At 46.6% G+C, this 23,502-nt stretch overlaps 1 protein-coding gene across 1 annotated transcript in view; it reads right to left on the reverse strand.

Moving 5' to 3' along the window:
* Window positions 1-967: 967 nt before the first annotated feature.
* The window catches only part of LOC119405065 (ceramide phosphoethanolamine synthase), a 74,942-nt gene continuing 52,407 nt past the window's right edge, over window positions 968-23,502 (reverse strand). Inside the window, exons 2-9 of the mRNA XM_037671826.2 lie at window positions 22,455-22,500; window positions 14,431-14,759; window positions 12,940-13,113; window positions 9,551-9,752; window positions 6,276-6,430; window positions 4,182-4,304; window positions 2,697-2,777; window positions 968-1,264 (exon numbers count right to left, since the gene is read on the reverse strand). Of these exons, the coding sequence (XP_037527754.1) occupies window positions 1,244-1,264; window positions 2,697-2,777; window positions 4,182-4,304; window positions 6,276-6,430; window positions 9,551-9,752; window positions 12,940-13,113; window positions 14,431-14,733 (1,059 nt within the window). The 5' untranslated portion in view covers window positions 14,734-14,759; window positions 22,455-22,500 and the 3' untranslated portion in view covers window positions 968-1,243. The remainder of the gene's footprint in view (window positions 1,265-2,696; window positions 2,778-4,181; window positions 4,305-6,275; window positions 6,431-9,550; window positions 9,753-12,939; window positions 13,114-14,430; window positions 14,760-22,454; window positions 22,501-23,502) is intronic.

Here is a 23,502-nt window from a genome sequence, read left to right on the forward strand (position 1 = left end):
AAATCTAAACTGCTACGATTTCTCGATGCTTCTCGAGTGTTTTTAAAGCTCTTTACCATACCTTGCATGCTCGCGAGGTACCCTATGGCTGCCACAGGACCAGGTACATGAAAACATTCGCAGAGAAACTTTGGCACGTTGGCACGTTTCCCAAACTATGCAGATACGCGTGACACCGCTGGTTCAGATATGTTATCGCTCCAACTATCGCAGGAGCCAGCCACGTCAAGCACTACGTGCCTAAGGCACAAATCATAGGCACCGCTACGTCGATACAGAACCAACAATTGAACAAACTGAAAGAATGCCGGCTGTTGGGCCATTAAAAAAACGTCCGCAAATGTGCTGCGAGGATCTTGTAACGGTTCTGTGTTTATCGGTGCGAGAACGGGGCCTGCTCTAACGCAGTGCTTGCTATCACCCTGATGCTAAACTGGAGCACCGCCACACGAACCTCCACAGCAAGGCTCGAAATAGTAATTCATTTGTGGTAAGAAAATAGACAAGTTTGCAACGTAAACAAGAAAACGTAGGATTCGTGATTTCACTTCGCGCAAAATCTCGTCATGTAGCAGTGCTCGGTTCTGGTCAAGGCATCTTTAGTCTCAGTTTTTTTTTACTCCCTCACCCTCTTTTTCAAATATCAGTGTCGATATGAGCAAAACGTCAACGCGGAAGCTTTAGGGTGCAAATTATGAAGTTGGGTAAGGTTGGAATGTTATAAAGTTGGAATGTTATGGTACGTGAAAAGCAGAAAATGAAAGAGAAAAGGAACTGTTCAGAACAGAGCAGAGATACAACATCACAAAGTATGAGACAACTATCGAGCGAACTGGAACCAATGCCCCCGCAATGATTGCTTATGTGAGACAGTAGCATCGAATTAGATGAAAAAGAAAAGTTACACACAATGGTGAAAGAAGTCCCATGCCACATGGTGGAACGGGGCTTTGCGTTTGTGTGGGTCTTTGAAATGTCACTCCCAACGCTGGCGCTTGCAATCAATGCGTCCGAGTGCAGCACCAAACTAACACTGCTTCTCGCAGCATAGAAAAATAAGCACCACTGAAGAAAAAGGATGAAGAAAGGTGCGGAAAGCATCCAAGGGAGGAGAGTGGGGGGTGTGAAGACAGCTGCCTCGAGTCCTGTCCGCTGCAAATGTGTTGTGGAACGCGTCTAGTGAATGGCGACTAGGTCTTCGTGTTGAACTGCCTCTCCTCTTCCATGCACCCGCATGCTTTTTTCATAATAGGTAGCTCCGGATCTGCAAAGAAATTCGATTGATTGATTGATTGATTGATTGATTGATTGATTGATTGATTGATTGATTGATTGATTGATTGATTGATTGATTGATTGATTGATTGATTGATTGATTGATTGATTGATTGATTGATTTGTCAAGCAAATGCTCCCATTTCCAGTATTTCGCTGGAAGTAAACATTCATTCATTCATTCATTCATAATAGGTAGCTCTGGATCGGCGAAGAGATTGATTGATTGATTGATTGATTGATTGATTGATTGATTGATTGATTGATTTGAGTGGTGGGCATAGAGTTGTATACAACATAAACTGATGTGTCACTTCAATGCATTGTGCAAAATGGAGCACGCAAACTACTCTGCAAAACAATAAGATTTGTAACGTTAAGTGCAAGAATCAATAAAAGGTGGGTAGAGATTGTGAGACTTGCAACACGTATTATAATCGACTGCCTTTGCAACACATATTATGATTGACTGCCTATAAATGCGACAAATTTACATAATTTGATGCCAGGGTTCTGGAGACCAAATTTAAAACAAGTGGTAGTGTTAGAATAAACTATAGTGTATTTTACAGCAATTAACTGTAATTACAGCATAAATAATTATACAATTATTGTACAGACAGTCATGCTGTATTTCTTCCTAAACCGAATTCAATGATTCACTCAAATTACATGCGATAGTCATCTGCTGGCAGCGAGCATTTCTAAAGAGGTAAAAAAACACCTTGAAATTCCAGCCGAAACACCCCACGGCCAACATCTCGTTAAACACGGTACCGTCTGTGTAGCAAAACATTTAAACCAGAAGCGATATAAAAGAAGCTAAGGCAACAAGAATGCCTCATTAATCATTAGCTCAATGTTTGTGGTCTTTTCCTTGCCTATAGTCCACAGAAATGGCAAAAGTAAGTCGTGTCTCTAGATGAGGATGAGGCGTTGCAAAGGGATAAGCATGGCACTTGCAAAAGACAAGGAAGAACATCTGCAAGCGATATACACTCAAACCTCGATATAACGAACACGGATATAACGAATTATCGGTTATAACGAAGTAAATGAATAGTGTTGTCATAGAGACAGTGTTAAAAATAATTGTTTATAACGAATTTTCGGATATAACGAAGTTATTTTCATGGCAGATGTGACTTTGCTATAATGAGGTTTGAGTGTATATCATGGCAGCTACTTTCGATGTGCTGATAGGATTATACTATTCACTCTAGTGCATCCTTATTTATGCTTCAATTTGGAGCAAAGTATAGCACCATTGTTGACACTAAGGAAATGCAGATTTGGGCTGTAAGGTGCAAGAGAAAGCAAACCTTATTCAAAGGTAATGACAGCTGCATGCACGAATCGCACATCGATCATTACACCACATTTCAGTAATCACCCAGAGATTTTTTTTAAACCCCACTTACAGTCCTTAAATGAAATTCTGTGAAGACCACCAGAGTCCCGAGCACCGCAAATCCAATGTATTGAATCCACAGCAGGAACTCCTGAAATTCACGTACAAAAGATAAAAAATAACTATCAATTTATATTCTGTTGAGAAATCATAGTATACAGCTAAAACTGGTTATAATGACATTGCCTTCTAGATAAAAATACCTTTGTGATACCGGACATTCATTATAAGCATGATGCAACCGTTGAAGAATAGCGGAAGAATTTTCCCGATGACAAATGGGCACACACACAATCCGTCAGCTGGAGTGGTAAGTGTTCTTGTAAACAAACTCCCGAATAGTTTGTGCTTCATTCACGAAACAATTGGTGGAAGCTCCGGGTACTGATACTCATACCTCTCGTGCATAACATAGTCGTTATACACAGTTAGTGATTTGCCGAGGAGCCAATTTGGTGTTTAGTCAATGCGGGCTCCCAAAGCTTCTATTCTTACATACACAAGCTTACCCCACCTAACTGTTGTCACCTTCCTCTGTACTTAACTCCTTTCCCCCCACCAAACTCAAGCCACCCCAATACTTCAGAAGCTGCTTTTGCACCTTACTACAGTACTGCGCAACCTCTAAACTTTTCCCATACAACAGAGCCTTTTCTACTTATCACACACGGTGCTTCAATTCATGGATGCAGGCATACACGCATGTTTTCTGGAGTGCCTTACAGGAAAAAAATTCATGCGCGGTGTACCGCCCTAAAGCCGACTCTAAAGAGACCTATCTTCTCATTTTTTATACATTTAACTAAGAAATAAAATAAAATAATAACAAGCAGGTGGTGACATGCTATGTTGACGGAAAACTACACATGGCATCATGACGTAACTGTTCATAGCCTGTAAGAATCTGACAGAAGCAAAACTTTGCAAGATTTCGCAGCGCTGACTTTTTTCATCCATTACGTTCCGACTAGCCCCTATACAAGCTCTTCTGAGGAGCAAGAAATCGGGTAAAACCAAGGAATTCTCAGTAAACTGTATAAGGGACTTTGTAGATGAATTATAGGGCTGTCTTAATTTGTACTCCATTAGTACCATTGTAGTGAGGAAGAGAACGAAGAGCTTCCACGTCTGTTGTTGCTGTGCGCGCGATTTACCTTCGTGTCCTGCCAGTGCTACCTCGACTGTTTAACGTGTCGCTGTCTCATGATAAATCGACGTACGACACCATTAATTTTTTCTTAACAGTCGAAATACTCTTGAATGCATGCACAGTAATATGTAATTACATTTGAACAAGGAAACAGCTCTTTCTCGGTGAAATTTATACCCTTGAATTGGCGCACAACAATGGCACCAGGCACGATCTCTGAAACACGAGGCCTGTGCATTACATCAAGTCTAACAAAGCTCGAACTGAATGATCGTAAATGAGGCTTAGGGAAACGTAGTAAGCCATAGCACTGCTCATTTCCTTTGATACATATGGGACACTCACCCACATACGATTGATGAAGATTGCAAAGAGGAACATTTGCATCAGCGCATGAGCATTGGCGATGCGCCAGAACCACATAATGATCCACATCATGGAAGAACGCAGCACCTCTGTTTGAGCAGCCTGCAAGCAAACAGAAAAAAAGAATGAAAGGCAGTACAGCTTATTTCTCTCTCTCCTTTTCTTGTAACAACTATCAGAGCAACCACCAATTAGATGCCAGCACAATTTAAATGACAGAGCGAAACATGGTGAAGTCAACTACCTGCTCAAAACGGCTAAACTGACTGAAGGAAAAGGTGGCCATTTGAAGATATACTGCTTGGCTAGCACTGCTTCAAATGCACACTTAGGTCGTACTTTGTTGAGCTCAAAAAGTTGCATTATTTTCTGTTTTTTTTTTTGCTACCAAAGAAAATCGGCCCAGCCGATTGACCTTAATGTGACCTGACAGAAACGGCACACTATCCATCAGACTAAGCATTATAGTTTGATGTCACTACTTCTGGAGCTCATTCACGGCCACCCCTTCTCCCTAGTGAGGTGTTGGGTCACAAGTTATGTCATGCGTGACTAACAATTAAAGAGTAGAAAACAAGGACAGAAATTCAGGCAAAGATGGTGGCTTGAAGTGATTTCTTATTCGATGGCTCTCACCAACTGAAAATCCAGTCACTGAACAGCATCAAAGCAGCAAAACAGCCGCCAAGATTCCTAGCTAGGTGGGCTCCCTCCTAAAGGGCGACTAGGCATGTGTGACGCTACCTACAGCTTTACTGACCTGATAAGAACCAGAGTATTCTGCTTCGCATGACCAATGATTAGTAATTAGTAGTAAATAGAAAGTCCCACAAGGTTTCTTTTTCCTAAACGAGAAGCCTGAGCTCTTTGGATCACGGCTCCAAGCCAGTGTGGTTTACTTACATGCAACACTGCGTAACTTACCTGTGATTCGCTCTGAAAGAAGGAACAGTTCACAGTCATTCAAGTAGTGGCACCGCAACAAAATATTTTGATTTGCCACATTGTATGTGAACGCCTAGAATGTTTACGCTTTTAACTGTGAAAACTTCTGCATGTTGCTGCATTTGATCAATTTTATCAAGGTTAACAGAGTGTAAAAGACACAGTGTTCAACCGTGCTGAAGACACTCTGCAACTGACATGCTTTGCCACATGCTCTCTACTTACTAATCCACACAGACCCTTCTATACAATGATTTGGAAATTATGTCTATGACCAAGCTGACGTAAGAGTTAAAAATGTTGAGGAAGAATAGGTAAGGAGGAAGAGATGGAACAAGCAGTACCAGTGACAGCCACACCAAATGCTGTGGCACAACCAGCTGCCCTAACTCCCCGGCTGCATCATGTTCACAAGGACACTGATTTCTGGCAGTACATGTTTCCTCAGCCCCAAGCCAGCGCAACCTTCGAATAAGGTGGCGGAGATGTTGCAAAGAACATGGTCAAGAAATCCACACCGACTTTGTATGCACGTAAGTCAAGAAAAGTGTCGGGTAAAAGGCACGCAAGGATTTCCAGATGTGGCTGAAGGCTTTTCTACTGCTCTGTTGGTCAGTCAGCTACAAAGTTCTGAGTACCGAAACTACCCGTTTTCACAAGTTCATTGTGCACGTATGCTGGGTCTAAAAGGTTTGAGAAAACTTCCAAAATGACGCATGAGCACTCTTGGCTGTGGGTACTCCTCACGAATGGTTTTGAAATAATCTCTGGCAACATCCCAAGTAGGATGACACTGGAGGCTGTGTTCAACCGAGTTTTCTTGGCTGCATTTGCAAGCCCCCACACCACTTTGGCAAGTGTGGCCTTTAATACATCACAGGCAGTTTATAAGGGACTTGACAATACGCACATAGCCTCTATACTCTATATCCAAAAACCACCCCAATATTGCATGTGCAAATTCTTTTGGAAGTTTGCCCCTGTACGCATCTATTAACACCTCCCATCCATGCATTACATAACATATTAGACACCAAGACATGCCAGAACTTCTGTACTGGTAATATAATTGAACAGTGACCCCCACCCCTTCGCCTCTGTTCATTGTTCTGAGTGTCGACTACACACCTCTTTTCTGGAGCCGGGTGTCTCCAGTAGTATGTGATATTCGTTGATGTAGCGGTCCCAGAAGAAGCAACTGATGGCCATCTGGGCACCAAAACAGAGCACCACGACCATTATCTTCTTGGCTGGGTGCTGAATCACCGAGAAAGACGAACCGCCTGCAGAGTAGGACATTTGTGTTGGTACAGAGACAGCCTTTCCTTATTTCCGAGATCTGTAGTTCCACCGTTTTCAGAAAAAACAGTGCCAACAACAGGACCAAAGAAAGGTAAAGCAACACACCTTTGAGCTGACATATCTGCTGCTACTGTATTCATCAGAAAGACTAGATCATACACATATACAGCTGAAATACATCAGAGTAACATCACACATATGTGGTATGCGTCATTCTTTGTTGATGTGCAGATATGATTGATGTTCGCATCTGTAATGTAACATCTTTCAAATGAAATAACCATAAGTTAATAGTCGATGCCTGCGTTCTCTCTGTTCCTGTTTTTTTTTTGGAAGATATACTCCGCCACCTGAGACAGCTTCGAACTCTTCCATAGTTTCATAATGGCTAAACAATGACTGTACTTTTATGATTAACTTCAGTCATGAAAGGTGAGGCTAAAAATACTTAGCTAAAAACCTAAGTCTGTAAATTACGTTTTCAAACCAGAGAGTAGGGCAATGCTATCACAGTTACACGTACAGATCGAGACTCGCAGCTTTTTTTTTTTCATTTTAATAAATAAAAAAGTGCAACTTGCACTAGTAGTGCAAGGCTGGAACCAACAGTGGAGCTATAGTGTTTGAGCTAGCTTTTTCTATGTTTTTGCTAGTGATGCCAAGCTTTCGCTAGAAATGTTAAGTTTTTGCTAGTAGTACAGATTATGGTTAGGCGTGGCTATCCTCCTCTGGTTTCGGTCGGTTCCCCACAGCTACGCACGTTTCACGTGGTTCTGGTGGGAACATTTCACGTGACTAGCTGTTACATAGTTATTGGTGGGAACATGTCACGTGACCAGTTGACACTTGATTTTAGTCACGTGACTATGTTACAGGACGTTACGTGATTTTTAGTCACGTGACCAATTGTTTCCTTATGTTACGTGATTTTAGTCACGTGACTAGCTGTTACGTGGTTTTGGCGGGAACACGTCACGTGACTAGCTGTTGCGTGGTACGTGATTTTGAGTCACGTGACTAGTTACGTGATTTTAGTCACGTGAGTAGTTGTTCGGTGGTTTATGTCGGGAGGATATGTCACGTGACTATTTGTTACGTGATTTTAATAATGTGACTAGCTGTTACGTGTTCTTGGCGGGAACACGTCACGTGAGTAGCTGCTACGTGATTTTAGTCACGTGAGTAGTTACGTGGTTCATGGCGGGAACATGTCACGTGGTTTTAATCACGTTACTAGATGTTACGCGATGTTTCATGACCTCAGCCACGTAACCTTACGTGATGTAATGTTACGCGATTTAGTCACGTGACTAGGTGTTACATAGTGTTACTTAATTTTAGTCACGTGACCATTGTTACGTGATTTTTTGTCACGAAACTAGTTGTTACATGATGTGAGGGGATTTTAGTCACGTGGCTAGTTGTTACGTGACGTTACGTGGTTTCAGTCCCGTGACTATTTGTTACGTGATTTTTAGTCACGTAACATACTCGCCCATCATAGTTATCGCATTCCACGGCCGGGCAAATTGGCACACGTGTCGTGGGAGCGAAGCAGAACATGAAGAAGAGGACGAAACGAGCGCGCGCCGGTTCGTTTCTGTTCGCACCTACCCAGCGCAAGGAAAAGCTTTAATAAATAATTAATTAAAGACAAAAAAGAACAGATAGAGAATGGGTGACTTCGCCATCTTCAACTACCTGCTCGTGCCTCTTCAGATCTGGACAGCGTCTTTTCAGGACTAACATTCTGTCGACAAGATAACGGACTGCATATTTATCGCACAACAGTGTGATAAATATTCGACTATAGTACCCATATCGAAATTCATGTCGTAGCACTGACGTTGGGCCCAAGCGCAGCGGTTTTTGCATACAATTAAAAAAGAGTCGAATTATAGCCTCTATTTTAAAATTAATCAGGACACTTAATGTTCAAAAGCAACAACAGACTAGGCTTATGAGACACGCGGTAGTGGAGAGCTTCAGGATGTGACCACCTGGGGTTCTCTAACGTGCATTCAGATCCAATTGATAAATGACGTCTATTACTTTTTTTCTCTATATAGTTTCTTCGCTACGCACCCATCGAAGTGCACGTGGCCGGGAATCGAACCCACGGCCTATATACTGTTGAGCAGCAGAACGCCAAAGCAAATGGTCGCGATGATGTAACGATCGACGCGGGATTCAACCAGGTCAGACGCTGCGATAGGCGATCTTCTACTGCGGCGCAGTTGCAACGCTATGTGTAACTCGGGGCCGGCATTACATCATGAAACGTCCTTGGCAAATTGCGGCTGTGAACGCCCGCAAGCTGCCTTTTCTGTACTGTACAGCATGTCTGCACAGTGGCAGAGTTCGCCACTAAGTGAAGAGGTAACTGAACGCGAGAGTGAGGTGGGAGTGGAGGGCAAGCAAAATTCGGTTCATATTTTTAAATGCCTAGCCCTGCAAAAGAGAGAGAGAGAGAGAAAGAAAGAAAAGTCGCTGGACGTCTTAATTCACACGGACATTAGAGGCAGAACAACTCCTCCTATGCCAGAGCTCGACAGTTAACAGAGCGGTCAGCAACGCTTCCCGTCTGTCCCATTCTATTCCATTCACATCCATTTCGTTCTTCCACCCAATTTCATTCCCACACATTCAATCTCCATACATTCTCATTCCGACTTATTCCCATTTCATTCCCATTACATTCCTATCCATTCCATTCAGTTTCCATTCAACCACTCCATTCCATCCATCCATCCATCCATTCTATTCCATTCATCGAGACGTCGACACATAGATCCGTCTATCCAGTAGCATAGCCAAAAATATTTTTCAGGGGGGAGGGGATTCAACCATACTTTGTATGTGTGCGCGTATGTGTATATATACATGCAAAATCTAAAATTTTCTGGGGGTTCGACCCCCCCCCCGGCTACGCCTCTACATCTATTCCATTCCATTCCAATCAATCAATCAATCAATCAATCAATCAATCAATCAATCAATCACACTGTCGCAGTGTTCATCAACTCGTTGTCGTATACGCCATACAGGTGCCTCCAGCATGCAACGCTCGCCACTGACTGCATGCCTACATACACACGCACCATTGGGCAGAGACTTGTCGACGCCCTCGAGCTGCACCATGGGCAGGTAGTGCTTGGACGAGAGCAGCCGGCGACGCAAGTGCAGGAAGCATCCGGCCAGGAAGGCGGCGAAGCCGATGGTGTCGGCCACGCCGTCCACCATGTAGCCCGACGTCTGCCGCATAGACATGAGCCGCACGATGCCCATGCGAGAACGGGCAACCTGCAGGGCACGATAAGAGGCTCGTAATCTAACGTATCCTGTGTAACATAACCTGCGCGACCGACAAGAGCTTCGTAACCTAAAGATAAGCTTAGCTCGGCCAACCTAACCTAACCTATCGCTGATAACGCGCATGTCGTTCGACATCTGGAAGTACAGAGCAGGGTATATGACCATTGTCATTGTGCGACAAAAACAAGCTTCAAAGGGTGCAGCCGCGCCCAAAGTGTACAGTGTAGCTCTATATATTTATGAAAATTAGGGCTTTCAGAAAGCAGTTACCCGAGCGGATAAGTGGGATCATAGGCGTGCGAAGGGTTCTCCATTATGAAGGACAAAGTTTGGCCGTCGCCGTCATGTTCCGTATAAACTCCAAATCGATAACATTGTCCCGTGCGTCTTATGTTCTATGTGCGAGCGAAAGCATGCGGAGGCTGCAGACGGGCGCGGCTCAAGCAGAGATGAAACGCGACGGCCGGTTCGGTCGGGCGAAGGAGCATCAAGGGGTGTAGGGAGGCTGCGTCCATCGGGCATCGACTGCGAACTTGCATCAAAAGGGCGCGGTCGCGCAGTGGCGCGCGCGATCTCGACTGAGATCAGCAGACGGCTCGTATACCCTTGTATGTGCTGTGAAGTACGCGGTGAAGCCGCAGGCAACACGAAAACCGTTTCGCTCCCTGGAGCGACCGTATTCCCTTATGCAAGCGTTTTGTAGAGTTAAGCGAGAACGGATCCTGAAGGAGTTAGCTGCTAGCCTTATTTCGTATAACATTCGAATTCGTTGCTATCGCATTGATTGCTTACGTCGCTTTCAAATGTAGAACGCGACAGTGTAATCGGTCCCAGTGCGCATCCATCGCCTTTTCAATTGCTAGCCTGGCTTCGTTTCCCGGTGGACACATCACGCGTGCCGCAAGGAAACGAACGTCTGTGCGCGTAACATTTGCCGTTTCAAACTATCCCAGAATTCCTACTGCAAGTACAGTCGCGAAGAGCCCACTACGCGTCCGTAAGGCACCACGCGCACCTGCACACTTCGTTGATGCTGTTGCTGATAATCATGATTATGTCTGAGCGCCTTGTAATGGGCGGGCCTTTAAAGCACCCACTCGTTGCGCAATTCACGTATTTTGTTCACAATTCACAACACACACCACTGCCCACCTCCCTGCGTAGCTTTCAGCGCGCTCGCTGGCACGAAAGGGGAGAGAAAGCGCCTGAAGCGAGCGACAAGCCCCCGTAACTCCGCTCGTACTTGATAGATTCTAAGAAATTTTGCGGCAGTCGATTCACGAGGAAATAAGCTCTTCTAATGAAGCCATTCGAAGATTACTTGCAAAATTGACTCCTCCCACTACATGACATTCATATGGCGTTTTCGTTTTTTTTTTTTTTTTCGAAGCAGTTTCAAGCAACGGCGTGGCTCTGTGGTAGAGCACCTGCTTGCCACGCAGAATGCCTGGGTTCGATTCTCACTCGAACCTAAGATTTTATCATTATTTATTTATTTGCATCTTTCTCGATTTTAGATGCGAAGCATCTTATCGGCGGCATGCCCCGCGTTGTCGTCGGCGTCCGCACTCACACTGCGCATGCGCAACTCTCCTCCTTCTCTCTCTCCAACAGCTGCGCGTTGCTCTCTCCACTTCTCTCCTACCACCTGCTTGCGCTTCTCCTGCGTTCTAGCTCTGCTCTCGCGGCGCATGCGCTACTCTCCTCCTCTAGTCTCCTCTCCTTCAAGTGGTAGAGCGCTGTGCTCGTTCAGTGCAGCGCTTGCTTCGGTTGACTCCTCTGAAATGCGGGCTCGACATGCCGAAATTCTTTCCTGCGCAACGCCGCGATGAGCGCATGCGCGTCTCCTCCCCCTCTCTCTCCTCTCCTACGCTGCTCCCCTCTCGCGCGCCTGTCGACCACGTTCCCCGCTCGCCGTGTTTTAATTACCGGCCAGGCTAGAGGGAAAACACGACACGCGCAGCGTTCCTCTTCGCGTTCCACGACGCGAGGTCGATAGCATGCCCGAGGTCGGTAGCATGCCCAACGAACGCCAACGGAACGCGATCGTGCAAGTTTAACGTGATAGCGTTAAAGAGCTCGTTTTTAGCTCACGGACAACGCTGGTTTTTCACTCACAACCAACGACGCCGGCACCGACTCCGAGACCGGGATTTCAGCGAAACGAGCCAACGCTATCGCGTTAAAAAAATAAGGCAGCTTCGCACTAGTGTGGCCAAGCCTGAAGGAAGTGCGGAGCCGGGCGGCCTTCCTTTTGTCTCTTTCTTTCTTCCTCTCTTTCTGTCTGTTCTTTATATCTATTTTTCTCTCTCTGTTTCTTTCTTGTTCTTTCTATCTTTCTGTCTCTTTTTTTTCCTTCTTTCTCTCCCTCTCTCTATTACTCCGTGTATTTCTTCCATTGTCCTTCTCTCTTTTTTATCTTTCTTCCTTTTCTTTATCTCCATTTCTCTCGTTCTCTTTCTATCTCTTCCTTTCTCTCTTTCTCTGTGCTCGTTCTCTCGCTCATCCGAGTTATTGTATCCCACGCCGGACAAATCGGCGCACGCGTTCGGGGAGCGAAGCAGGAGATGAAGAAGAGGACGAAGAGAGAGAGCGCCGGCCGAGTAACTGCGCTGCACGCGCTAGGCGCAGCTGTGCCAGTTGCTAGGCAACGCGATCTGGCATATAAGGTAAAGGCCGCTCATGATGATGATAGTTTTCTGTTAACACCTCGTAGCGAAACTCAAACAGCTCCGTCGTTAAAAGGTTGCGCACCGTAACGCTCCCAGTATACAGCAGGGACAGAGGGAATATTTTGTTCATAATAATCATAATAATACTTTACTCTGGCATGTGTACATGTGCACAAGACAGTTACATGTCACCGAGATGAGGCAAAAGGAAACAGACGTAACTGTTTCCTGGCTAGGCCTACATCCCGGCTCGTGAACAAAAACAAGGACAGCAGTGAGGCAAGCGGAAAACATCAAGAACCGCACGCTTCAATAGCATCACTGTAAAGAAGTGATGGAAGATTAATAACAATTTCAAGCAATTTTCTTATAGCAGTACAAAATTTATAAAACCCTTTCATGTTGACAGGTTTATCACAGTAAAGTTGTGATTAGATTTAGTAAAGTTGTGATTCGACAGCATAGTCATAGAGGCATTCGACTGTGTACTGCACGTCACGAACCTGTCCGTCGAAGGCATCCAGGAATGTTCGTAGCGTCATCAAGAGCACGGCGAGCCGCTGCATGGCCAGGCTCTCGGCGGTCACCACCTTGGCGGCGGCCAAAGCGCTGACCACGCCCGCCACGCTGATCATGTTTGGCGTGATGAAGTAGAAGACCTCTGTGAACCGCGTCACCTGCGAACGGAGTTTGTCGAAATCAAGGACCTTTTGTTAGTATGCGTTTGCGCGCGAACGAGCCGAAAGTGCTGCAGCAGACTGCAGCGTGAAGAAGACGAGAGAGGAACAAGCACTGCACGATGCTTTTGGTCGGTCGGGGCATAGCCAAAATTTCATTTCGGGTGGGGAGGGCGGGGGTGTATCAGATTCCAAACCCTGTGTGTATGGCCGTATATATATATATATATATATAATTTGAGGGTAGAAGCTGTAAACACTTTAAGGGTGTTAATAGGGTGTACTTTGGCGTGCTTAATTAAAAAAATGTGAAAAGCAATATACCTTTAAATTTAGCAGTAAGTGCAAGAGAAATGCGTTAGAATTACTACCTTCATTTAGTTGTAATTATACGCAATTAAATAGCGAAGACTAGCCATTAGCCAAGAACACCAGAATTGGGCGAGTGAATACGGTAACCTTCACACAAATACGCTTCTTGTGTGGGTCATCTTCTAGCAAACTGTGCTGCAGGACAGGACCCAACTGCGCTCGTCTGTCTCTTTTTTTTTTTTGCTTTGTGTCCCGTCCTGCTGCGTAGTTTGTTAGATGATCCCGTACCAACTCGCCCAGCTTTCAACGCTAGCCTTACCACTGTGTTCAGAAGGGTTGCTGATCGGGCGAGTTGGTCATCCACGAACGTAGGGTGTATTAGCACGGTACATAAAAGAAAGGAACACGACACAGACGTAGAGATGGGGAGACTAGAGAGGTAGGCCTATCTATCTCTATGTCTGTGTCCTGTTCCTTTCTTTTAAAGACGATAGTCTTTCTTGGGATACACGAACGCAGAAATTTTGGTCTGTCTGTCTGTCTTTTTGCCTGTCTGTCACACGATTCAGCCACCCGGCCAAAGTTTAAGCACTTGCTGAACGCCCAGCCATCTTGAACTGGTAGCTGCGTTCATACTTGTGAACATTGTCGATCAAAAAGCAAATATTACGCATATCTGAGGCGCGACATCAATGCGTAAATATTAGGTGGTGTTTTCCATTACTAGAAGATACACAGATACGTAATTCTAAAGACCGTAGTGTTTCTTAGGCTACGCGCTATGCACGAAAAAGCCCTCTGCCGACGATATGGTGCTGCCACCTGGCAGTGGCCCTGGGAACAGCATCACCATCGTCTTTCGACGACATTTGCAGCGAAGCACGCAGATACGAGGCCATTTTTTTCTTTTATGTATACCGCGCTAACACACGCTATATATAGTCTTCCCACTGCGTCTCTTCAAATGCTAACGCACTGGCAGTTTCTTGGTGTAAGGGCGCTCACCCGGTCGAAGAGGTTGGCCAGGGGCGCGTGGATGTAGTTGTTGACCTGGTCCAGCATCATCATCTTGACCGAGAGGCCGGTGAAGGGCGAGAAGAGGCTCGAGGGCGCCGGCGTGGGCGAGGGTCCGACCAGCTGCAGGCTCTGTATGCGGTGGTACAGCGCCACGTCCATCCACAGGAAGTAGGTGAGCAGCGCGAAGGACACGAGCAGCGTGACGCGGTGCTCGAGCAGGGACGTCTTGCCGCCGGCCATCACGCCGCCGCCGCCGGACACCCCGCGGCCGATGACGCCGTTGAGCAGCATGCCGCCACCCACCGTACGATCAGACCCTGCGCGCAGTGTCGTGTAATTGTACATTTAACTACGACCCGATGTGTACGCTCTTTTGAGTTGTAATTGATACCAGCGGAGTGTGCATGTCTGTGTGATGCTTGTACTGCCTTAACTGAGAATATATTATGTTCTTGGCTCGGACTCTTTGCTCTGACTCTATCTTTGGAGCACAACCGGCGTTGGCTGACGCACTAACAGGACCTACTCTAAATTGTCCGCGCTTTCATGGTGCGTTTCGGGGGATCGATACGTCAGCCCTTCGAATCTGCCCGGCGATTGCCTCCCCATTAACGGTACAAGTGACACCTACACTTAAAGAAAAAGCTGTCATTTGACTCTTTTTTGCTACACATGTGACTCTCACATATATAACTCTCTTTAGAGAGACACGTTGACTCCCTTTAGGAGAGTCGTGGGACGCACGACTTTCTAAAAGAGAGTAGCGTGTCTGTTTTAAGGGAGTTATACATCCCACGACTGGGATATACACCCCACGACCATTTCCCAACGTGTCTCTCTAATGAGAGTTTATAGATGTGAGAGCCACATGTGTAGCAAAAGAAAAAAAAGAAGAGTCAAATTACTCTGTTTTTTCTTAAAGTGTACGTTGTACATTGACTAGTTATCTTCATTTCTGTAAGCGCTGTCCAACATACGCCATATATATGCTCCCCATTATGGGCAGGGCATGAATACAGCGAAATGCGATCTAGGTTAACACAGATGCAGATTTTTCGGACATGCTTGACGATTCGGACGCTTTCAAGGCACCGCCCCACAAGCCCCATAGATAAGATCGTCTGAAATTACGGACGCTGAAACTGCCTCGAAATCTCATTTTGCCGACACTTTTTCTCAAATCGCATATCCCAAACTGCGATAACCGAAGCCGCCATCAGCTCGCAGGCTCGAACCAGCGCTGTCGCGAGTGGATCCGTTTGCGGCCGGAGCGGATATTAAAAGCCAGCTTTGCCTTCAATGCCGAATCGCTACAAGGTGAAGTATGCTGTGAATACAAGGGGGGTGCTGTCATGGCGCGGGTCGACACTACTTTGGCGTGGCGGGGAGAAGCCTATTCATTATAAAACGGAAACTTGGGCCAGTTGATTGTGCTTCATATTTACCGGCAGCGCAACCACACACACGGACAGACAGAGAAAAGAAGCGAAACCGAAAAACGGTTTTTGCCGTTTCACTTCTTTTCTCTGTCCGTGTGTGTGGTTGCGCTGCCGGTAAATATTAAGAAGCCTATTCATGTTCGGAGAGATGGAGGGGCGATTAGAGAGGCACGCATAGCTGGTAATACGGAGACGACTACAACACAAGTCCTATTGTATGAGCGCGCGATGACCGTTGGTGTGGTGGGCGGAGGTGCGGCAGCTCGAATTTCACGTTTTGTTGTTTGTTCTTGATTTTCAAGGATTTCGCGTCCATTACCTTTCGGCAACGACACCCAGCAGCCAGAATTCATTGTTACAACTGATAATGCGGCGTGAGGGTATTGTTAAAAGCGGGTTATTTCACCAAAGGAATCTTGTATACACAAAAGTTGACGGTGAAACAGTTTCCCATTGTTGTAACCGATAGCGCTAAAACCGGTATCGTTATAAGCGGGTTTTACTGTATTCCCGACGTGCGCTCCAACGTGCCCCCTTGAAGGAGCACGTGTGCTCATGAACCGTTGTTGGTCCCCAAATGGAGTACATTCAATCCTTGCCCTTAGACGCGTATTCAGAAACGTGCTCCCATACCAGAATACATGTGTTCTTGTAAGAGTGCATGCACACACATGTACTCCACTTGGGGAGTATTCAAACTTTTCTCCGTGGCCCGCGGCTAGGCGCGTGCATTTTACTCGCCACGAAAGCGCTGCTGGGTTTGATGAAGTCTACAGGCCTGCAGTGAATCCTGAAGAATAACTCCTGTGTACGTGAGTACCTGCAACTGCATGTGCTACTCGTGTGTCTATACATTTACCGCTCTGCTATCGTGAGCAATAGGTACTGGGACAGTGAAATTCCTTTTTTAAACGTCATAGCGGCTAAACGCAGTCGACAAGCGCAAAAGTGTTCATGACTAAATGTTCGAGCGGAAAGGTATCTCTGGCAACTCAATACGGCGCGTTCACATCAGTACATTACGAGCAAATCGTTGACTAAACATGAATTCGGTGTTCCAGTTCATATTGCTCACGACAGTACATACTTTGTTTATCAACCCGGCGCTCGGCGGTGGGGGCATTCATTTCGAGAAGGTGGCCTTCCCTTTCCGCTCTCTTCTATATCTTTCACATCTTCCCCTTTGACGCTGTGCTATGTGCCCTTGTGGGTTGCAGAAATTAGCGTCCTTGCTAACCTCAAACAACAATATCTAAACCGGAAATAAAACTGCTATCTCTTCGCTGAGCTGCTATCTTTTCGTTGAGGTTCAAGGGCCACTTAATAGGGCCACTTAATAGAGAGCGCACAGGAACACTTTACTTAACTTTAGCTACGTATGATACCATATGGAGGAGCCACACTAAAGGAAAACTGCGCTAGACGTTTAAGAAAAAAAGAAATCTAATACAAGAGCTGTCCGTTCTCTTCTCAAATGTCATTAACCGTACACTATAGTGAGCCAGAAGAATCGATCGCGTTCAATCACACACACCGCCTGCGTCCAATTTGACCAGCACACGTTTTCTTTTCTTTCCTTTTTTTTTTATTTTGCGGTGCAAGCCCGAATCTCATCCTTACACACTGCAGAACGCCGGCGGCACTGCAGTTCGGCTTCCACATTAATAACCGGTGTGCAGAGATGCCAGGTGGCGCCGACAGCGTAATTACTGCGTGTATCCGCAGACGCCATCTATTGGTCCGCAGCACGCCCGGGGAGAAAATAAGGCAAAAGAAGCGAACGCTCGTGGCATGCGTCTGTTTTGTTATTGGTTCTATCGCAGAAGTAAAGTAGTTATAAGGCTGTCGATGCTCTTCCAATACGAAGTTCTAAAATGAATTTCCTGCCAACCTTTAAGGTTTGCGGTTTGAGAAGAGCCTCCTCGAAGCTATATACTACATTATGTCCCGACGTTCTTGGGATTCATGGGAACTGTGCACACGTGCTTCGAAATCTCCGCTCGAACAGTCTAGTCTTCCGGGCCTTGACCGAAATAACTACTGCAATTCAGCAAGAACTTAGTGAATAACTCAGCTACAGAAGCACATCCTAGAGACGGATGCAACTCAGGAAGTCCGGAGGGGCCCCACACAGACGACCGAAGCGCGACAGCTGATCGCCTCCGCGACTTAAGCACACTGCAGTGTTCTCCGAGCGCGGGGTCACCGGCAATATACGGCTCATGACGCCAGCCTGCAGCGCGCGCCTATTGGTGCAGACCTCTGTGTATCTTCGAGGAAGAAATGCCGCGGACTTCTGAAGTTGTATCCGACTATAGGCACTGTGACTCGGCTCGTATATGACACGGATTAGACTCTTACTACGTTCGAGAGTGCTGCAGGACCTTCTCTTCGGCTTCGCCAGTGGCGTTAAAGCTGTAATGGTGCGCGCCAAGGAAGCAGCGCATATGAATCACCCAGGTAGCGAAGGGTATTCCCCTTACCTGACGTGACGAGCTACAACCACCAATCACGGGAAATGTCGTCTCGCAAGAACTCCTATACACATATCGTCGCTGGAGCTGATGGCGCGTACAAGCTGTTCGACTCCACAAAGTCGATATTCTACATCCATGGCTCCACCGTGTTTTGTGGTGGACGCGTACTCCGATCGAGAAGGAATACAACGCTTTGAGAGGCGGGACTTTCCGGCTCCTGAGATTTCTCTTTTCGGTTCTTGCAGACAGAGGGGCCAGAAGCCGCAAGTCACGCAACGAACGCCTCCCCCAAATTCTGCGTACGTAACAAAGCCCAACAGAGCGCGCTGCCTACGAAATATCACTACGGATTCCCTTTCCACAACGCATTCGGACCCGACGACACATTCGACCGGGCGCATATGCATATGCGGCATATATAACGACCTATTTACACAAATCACCAAGCGCACAACGCACCACATGCAAGCACTTGCGCGGTTCACCGCGGTCTTATAGCTCCTCGCGGCACGCGAGGTTGCTCTCAAAGCGAGCAAGCGCGTTTCACGACACGAAACTGACCCACGCGGAGCGCGCTGACTGGCTCGCGCGATTAACGTTCATATACCGCCTATTTCGAGAGCTTTATAACGGAGACCCCGTCCGGGTGCACGGCTTGACGAACATCCACAGCGCCGCGCTTCACGTAATCCATTAGGACCGCGCGCAGCGCCGAGGGTTCACTTCGCGGCTAGGCCTAGACGTCGTGCAGAGAAGTCCGAACGGGTAGTCGTGGGGGGAGCCATTCGTACGTACACGCACGACTATGTGTGTATATATACACCGCATCGTTCATTATGCAGAAAGGCCAACGCCGCGGTAAAAGCGTGCGTCCACCCGCGATGTCGTGCAAAGAATCCATTTCAACTTCCGCGCTTGTGAGCGGAGCGGAAGAGTGACCTCTGGCGCGCCGTACAGCGATGAAGCAACCTCGCACGAAAACATCCCGAGGTTCGAGCCTCCCGTGGGTTGACGCGAGTCGCGCGCTGTGTATACGGGGACCATTAAGTGCTCGCCGTTAAAACGCTCTTTCGGACAACCGTCGGGAGCGAGCTTCCGCGTAGTAAATGATTGCGCGCTCAAACAGGTCACGGCGCGGAGTGGTCGCGGGGAAGTTACACGCGACAGAGCACAGAGCAGTGGTAGCTTACGGAGCACGCGATGTCAGCGCCGCGAGTGGTCAGTCTACGGCGCTTTTTTTTCCGCATTTGTAAGTTGTTTATGCAGTGTATTCGTCTGCAATGTTGACCACGCCGCGCTCGCGCGGTCAACTGTGCAGATGAGTACACTATAGTTCTGTATAGCGCCGGCAATCGAAAACAAAGCTCTACGGCAGCGAGGCACTACTAAAGCCATGCCATTTGCGGGCTTGTATGAGCGCGCTCTGAACCGCGAATAAACTATGCGCTCGACACGAGACTGGAATGAACAATTTTACGAGGCTCCTTGCTGTAACAGGTAAAAGATGCATTTGCAATGAGATCCGTTGCGAGAAAGACTCAGTGTAACGTTTAGCAGCCTATTCGAGAAAAATGCATTCGAGAGTTGCCTTGATAGCCAACTCTACCTAACGTTAGCCAACGGCGTCCGTATTAAACGAGCAAATACGGTATACCAGCCACGAACAACCGGTCGACTGCACACAGAGCAGGACCTTTTTTTTTTTTTTTTGCTCAGTTTGCGCCTCCTAAAGCATAATGAAAATTTAACGCCAAGCGTAGTGTATATTAAGTGCTTCTCGCGAATATCTGTTCTTATTACAATTTTACGCATCGAGAATATCAGGATGCAATGTTTTAAAGGGAACAACAACAGATGAAGGCTTTCAGAGAGCTCGAAAAGGAAGAATAAACGGCGCCTAACAAGAACCAAGATGCACGACAGCGTGGGAATACCTGCACATGCGCGCTAAAGTCTTAGACGAGCGCAGTGCACCGCGTCGTTTGCGCGCGCCAGCTGGGCAGCTGCGTTCGCGCAGAGAAGCCGCATAGACGCGGACAGCTGTAGCGAATCCAATCATTCGATCTAAGGTGTTATATAACGAGTTTTCCATTGCAAGAGGCCTCTTCGAGCCATCACATTTATTAGCTTAGGTGGCACTGATCTGCGCTCTTGCGCTTCTCTCCACTGATAAGCTGGCTTTTTCCCATTGCTTAGTTGCCTACCAACTGAGCTCATCGCACTTTTGAAGAGCAAAAGGATTATCTGCAATAAATGGGGAGGAGGCAGTCTCGCGATACGTCGGGGACGTGATTGTTACAACTGGAAATTTTATGTGCATTTTTTATGTAAATGCACATTAGGCGAAGATATCTTAATAGACTATGCTGTTTCCGTTCAATATTGACCCATAGGCGGGAAGATAGGCCTACATTGAAGCCCGCTATCCCAATACACGGTCAACACTAACGCGAGTAACACGCGAAGTATCTCACTGCCATTTACGGATAAAGACAACACAACGCAACACAGCACAGCACAGCACGCACGCACACACGCACACGCGCGCGCAAACACACGCACACACAATTTTTCACGAACAGCGAGCTAAGTTAATAAAGTATACACACGAAATCAAATTAATGAGATTACCGTCAGAAAATTTCGCAAAGCTGCCAAGGCACATCTCAGTTTCTCTTTATTTTTTTGGGGGGGGGAGGGGGGGTAGTTGTGTTAATAACACGATACGATTATGAGACACGCCCTATTGGTGGGGTATTTCAGACTGATTTTGACAACTCGAGAATATTTACTGTCTACCTAAATCTAAGTACACGGCCGTCGCGCTTTTTCATTTCACACCCGTCGAAATGCGGCCGCAGAGGCCGGGAATCGAACCCGCGTCCTCGTGCACAGCTGCGAAACGCTGCAGCCGCTGCGCTACCACAGTGGGGACCCATTTTTTTCGCGCGGCATCACCGTGGACAGAGTATTTTCGTAACAAAATCGGAACACCGATCCTATGTACTCATCTGCAGGACGAGTACATACGCCTTTCGTCGTAGCTCAAAAAGAACATTGGAAGCCTAATTCGAAGGTTGTGGGCTCGCATCCCACCAACGGGAAAGGTGACTTTTGGTCCACTTTAATTGATTTCAATTTATGCCATAATTACTACAATACAGTTAAAGACAACAATTAAGGTCCCGTATGCTTTCCTTGGTCTAATTGTCTGCTGGATTCGTTTGGATGTGTCCCACAAATAAACGAACCCCCTCGAAAAAGTTTCACTTATTTCTTTCATTTATAGCAGGGGTTTCAAACACGCGGCCCGCGGCCTCACAAGGAATAAACTTTTGCGAGTCTGCTAAATGGTATTCGCATTATTTTCTGGCCTACTGCGATTAATAACGCTTTGTTCAAGAGGAGCTACAGAGATGGAACTGGAGTCAAGATTTTTTTTTCCTGAGGAACCCCATGAGGTCACTATGCATTGAAGCATAACCGTAGAACAAAAACTCTATTTCAGAATTTTAGTCATTCTGCAGACCGGCAGAGATATCTTTCTCGAAACCTACGTCAAATCCCCTGCGGACATGATTTATGTATGGTATATGGGAAAGGAAACTTCCAAATGGCAACGTTAGGTGACAATTTGTTCAAGCCCCCTCCCCCACTCCGGCTTTTTTCACTGTGCCTGCCCTTGTTGGACTAAATTTCGGTCGGGACAGCGGCCCGCTAGCTGAGGTGAGTTTGAGACCCCTTGTCTATTGGAATGTATGAACAGTGACTTAATTAGGTCCACTATAATAGTCTCAGAAAGGGAAACTGACAACCACCCGTTTGTGGCACGAAGTCACAAGGAAATCCGTACGGATTTCTCGGATTTCTCAGAAAGAAAGCACGAAGCCTTGTGGCTTCGTGCTACAAACTTGTGGTCGTAAATTTTCCCGTCTTAACGCCTCCGCCACCTCGAGGGATTCCGCAAAAACGATTTGCAATAACAGTTCGAGAAATCAACAGAACCCCTGCAACTGGTTTCCTCACTCAACGTAATTTCGGTGAATATAAACTTTAAAAATAATTTAAAAAATAAACAGCGAGCATAGCAACTCACCCAAGGGAATGTCCAAGCCAATCCGCGACCACTCTCATCGATGCCTCTGAAAGGACGAGAAAAGGAAGAGGCCTTAAGGCAAGGAGAGCGAGCGAAAGAAAAAAAAGCTGCTATAGTCAGAAACAAGTCGAGCCGTTGTTTTCCGTTTGCTAAAGTTACAATGTGAAGTCCGTCGAACTCGGTTGCACTAATCTTCTCGGCTACACTGCCACGCCACGCCCCCTGTGTCTCATGGAGAACGCAAATAGAGATCGCCAACTCGTCTCCAAGGGTGTCTTATCTATCGAAGCTGCCTTCAAGTCTGATAAGCAACATGACGCTAGTAGCGAGCAACTTGAAAGGGCCAACACGACATCTAGAGAGCTCGCTTTCGAAAATACAGGCTTTCAATAGAGAGGTCGAAGAGAGACGTCGTGTTGTCTTGCAACCGGTAGATTAGGCTAATATTCTTCGGAAAATATCGAATTCTTGCGACACGATAAGACAGAGAAGTGGGCACCGGACGCACACACTGACGGAAGAGTCCCAACGCGAGAACGGTGCAAAAAAAAAAAAAATGCTACGGCGCGCATTTGTGAATACAAAATTGCTCGGAATAGATTAAATATAGAAAGATAAACACAGTGACCAGAGACACTGGGGAGGGCGGGGGGGGGTCAATTTTGCATGCGTATATATATACACTCACAGTCACATCAGTCACACATACGAACACACACGAACATACATAAAGTACGGTTGAACACGCTCCGAAAAAAATTTCTGGCTACGCCTCTGGCCAGTGATGTGTGTGAGATCTATGAACGGCGTTCCTATGCGAAGGCATTTGTACGTGCCCCACCATACACGCCACATCAGCCATATATACTCGCGGTCCAAACTAAACCGCAGAACCACATCGGTCTGTAATCACACAAACCTTTTTGTCCAAATTCCCAGAACCATCCACTACACGTCGGTACGTTCAATCACAAAAACCTTTTTTTCCCCGTTAATAGGGTGCATAATCACAAAGCGAACCTTCTAACAATGTAACAAGTTCAACCAC

The sequence above is a fragment of the Rhipicephalus sanguineus genome, chromosome 9, assembly GCF_013339695.2.
Source record: "Rhipicephalus sanguineus isolate Rsan-2018 chromosome 9, BIME_Rsan_1.4, whole genome shotgun sequence".
NCBI classification, from domain to species: domain Eukaryota; kingdom Metazoa; phylum Arthropoda; class Arachnida; order Ixodida; family Ixodidae; genus Rhipicephalus; species Rhipicephalus sanguineus.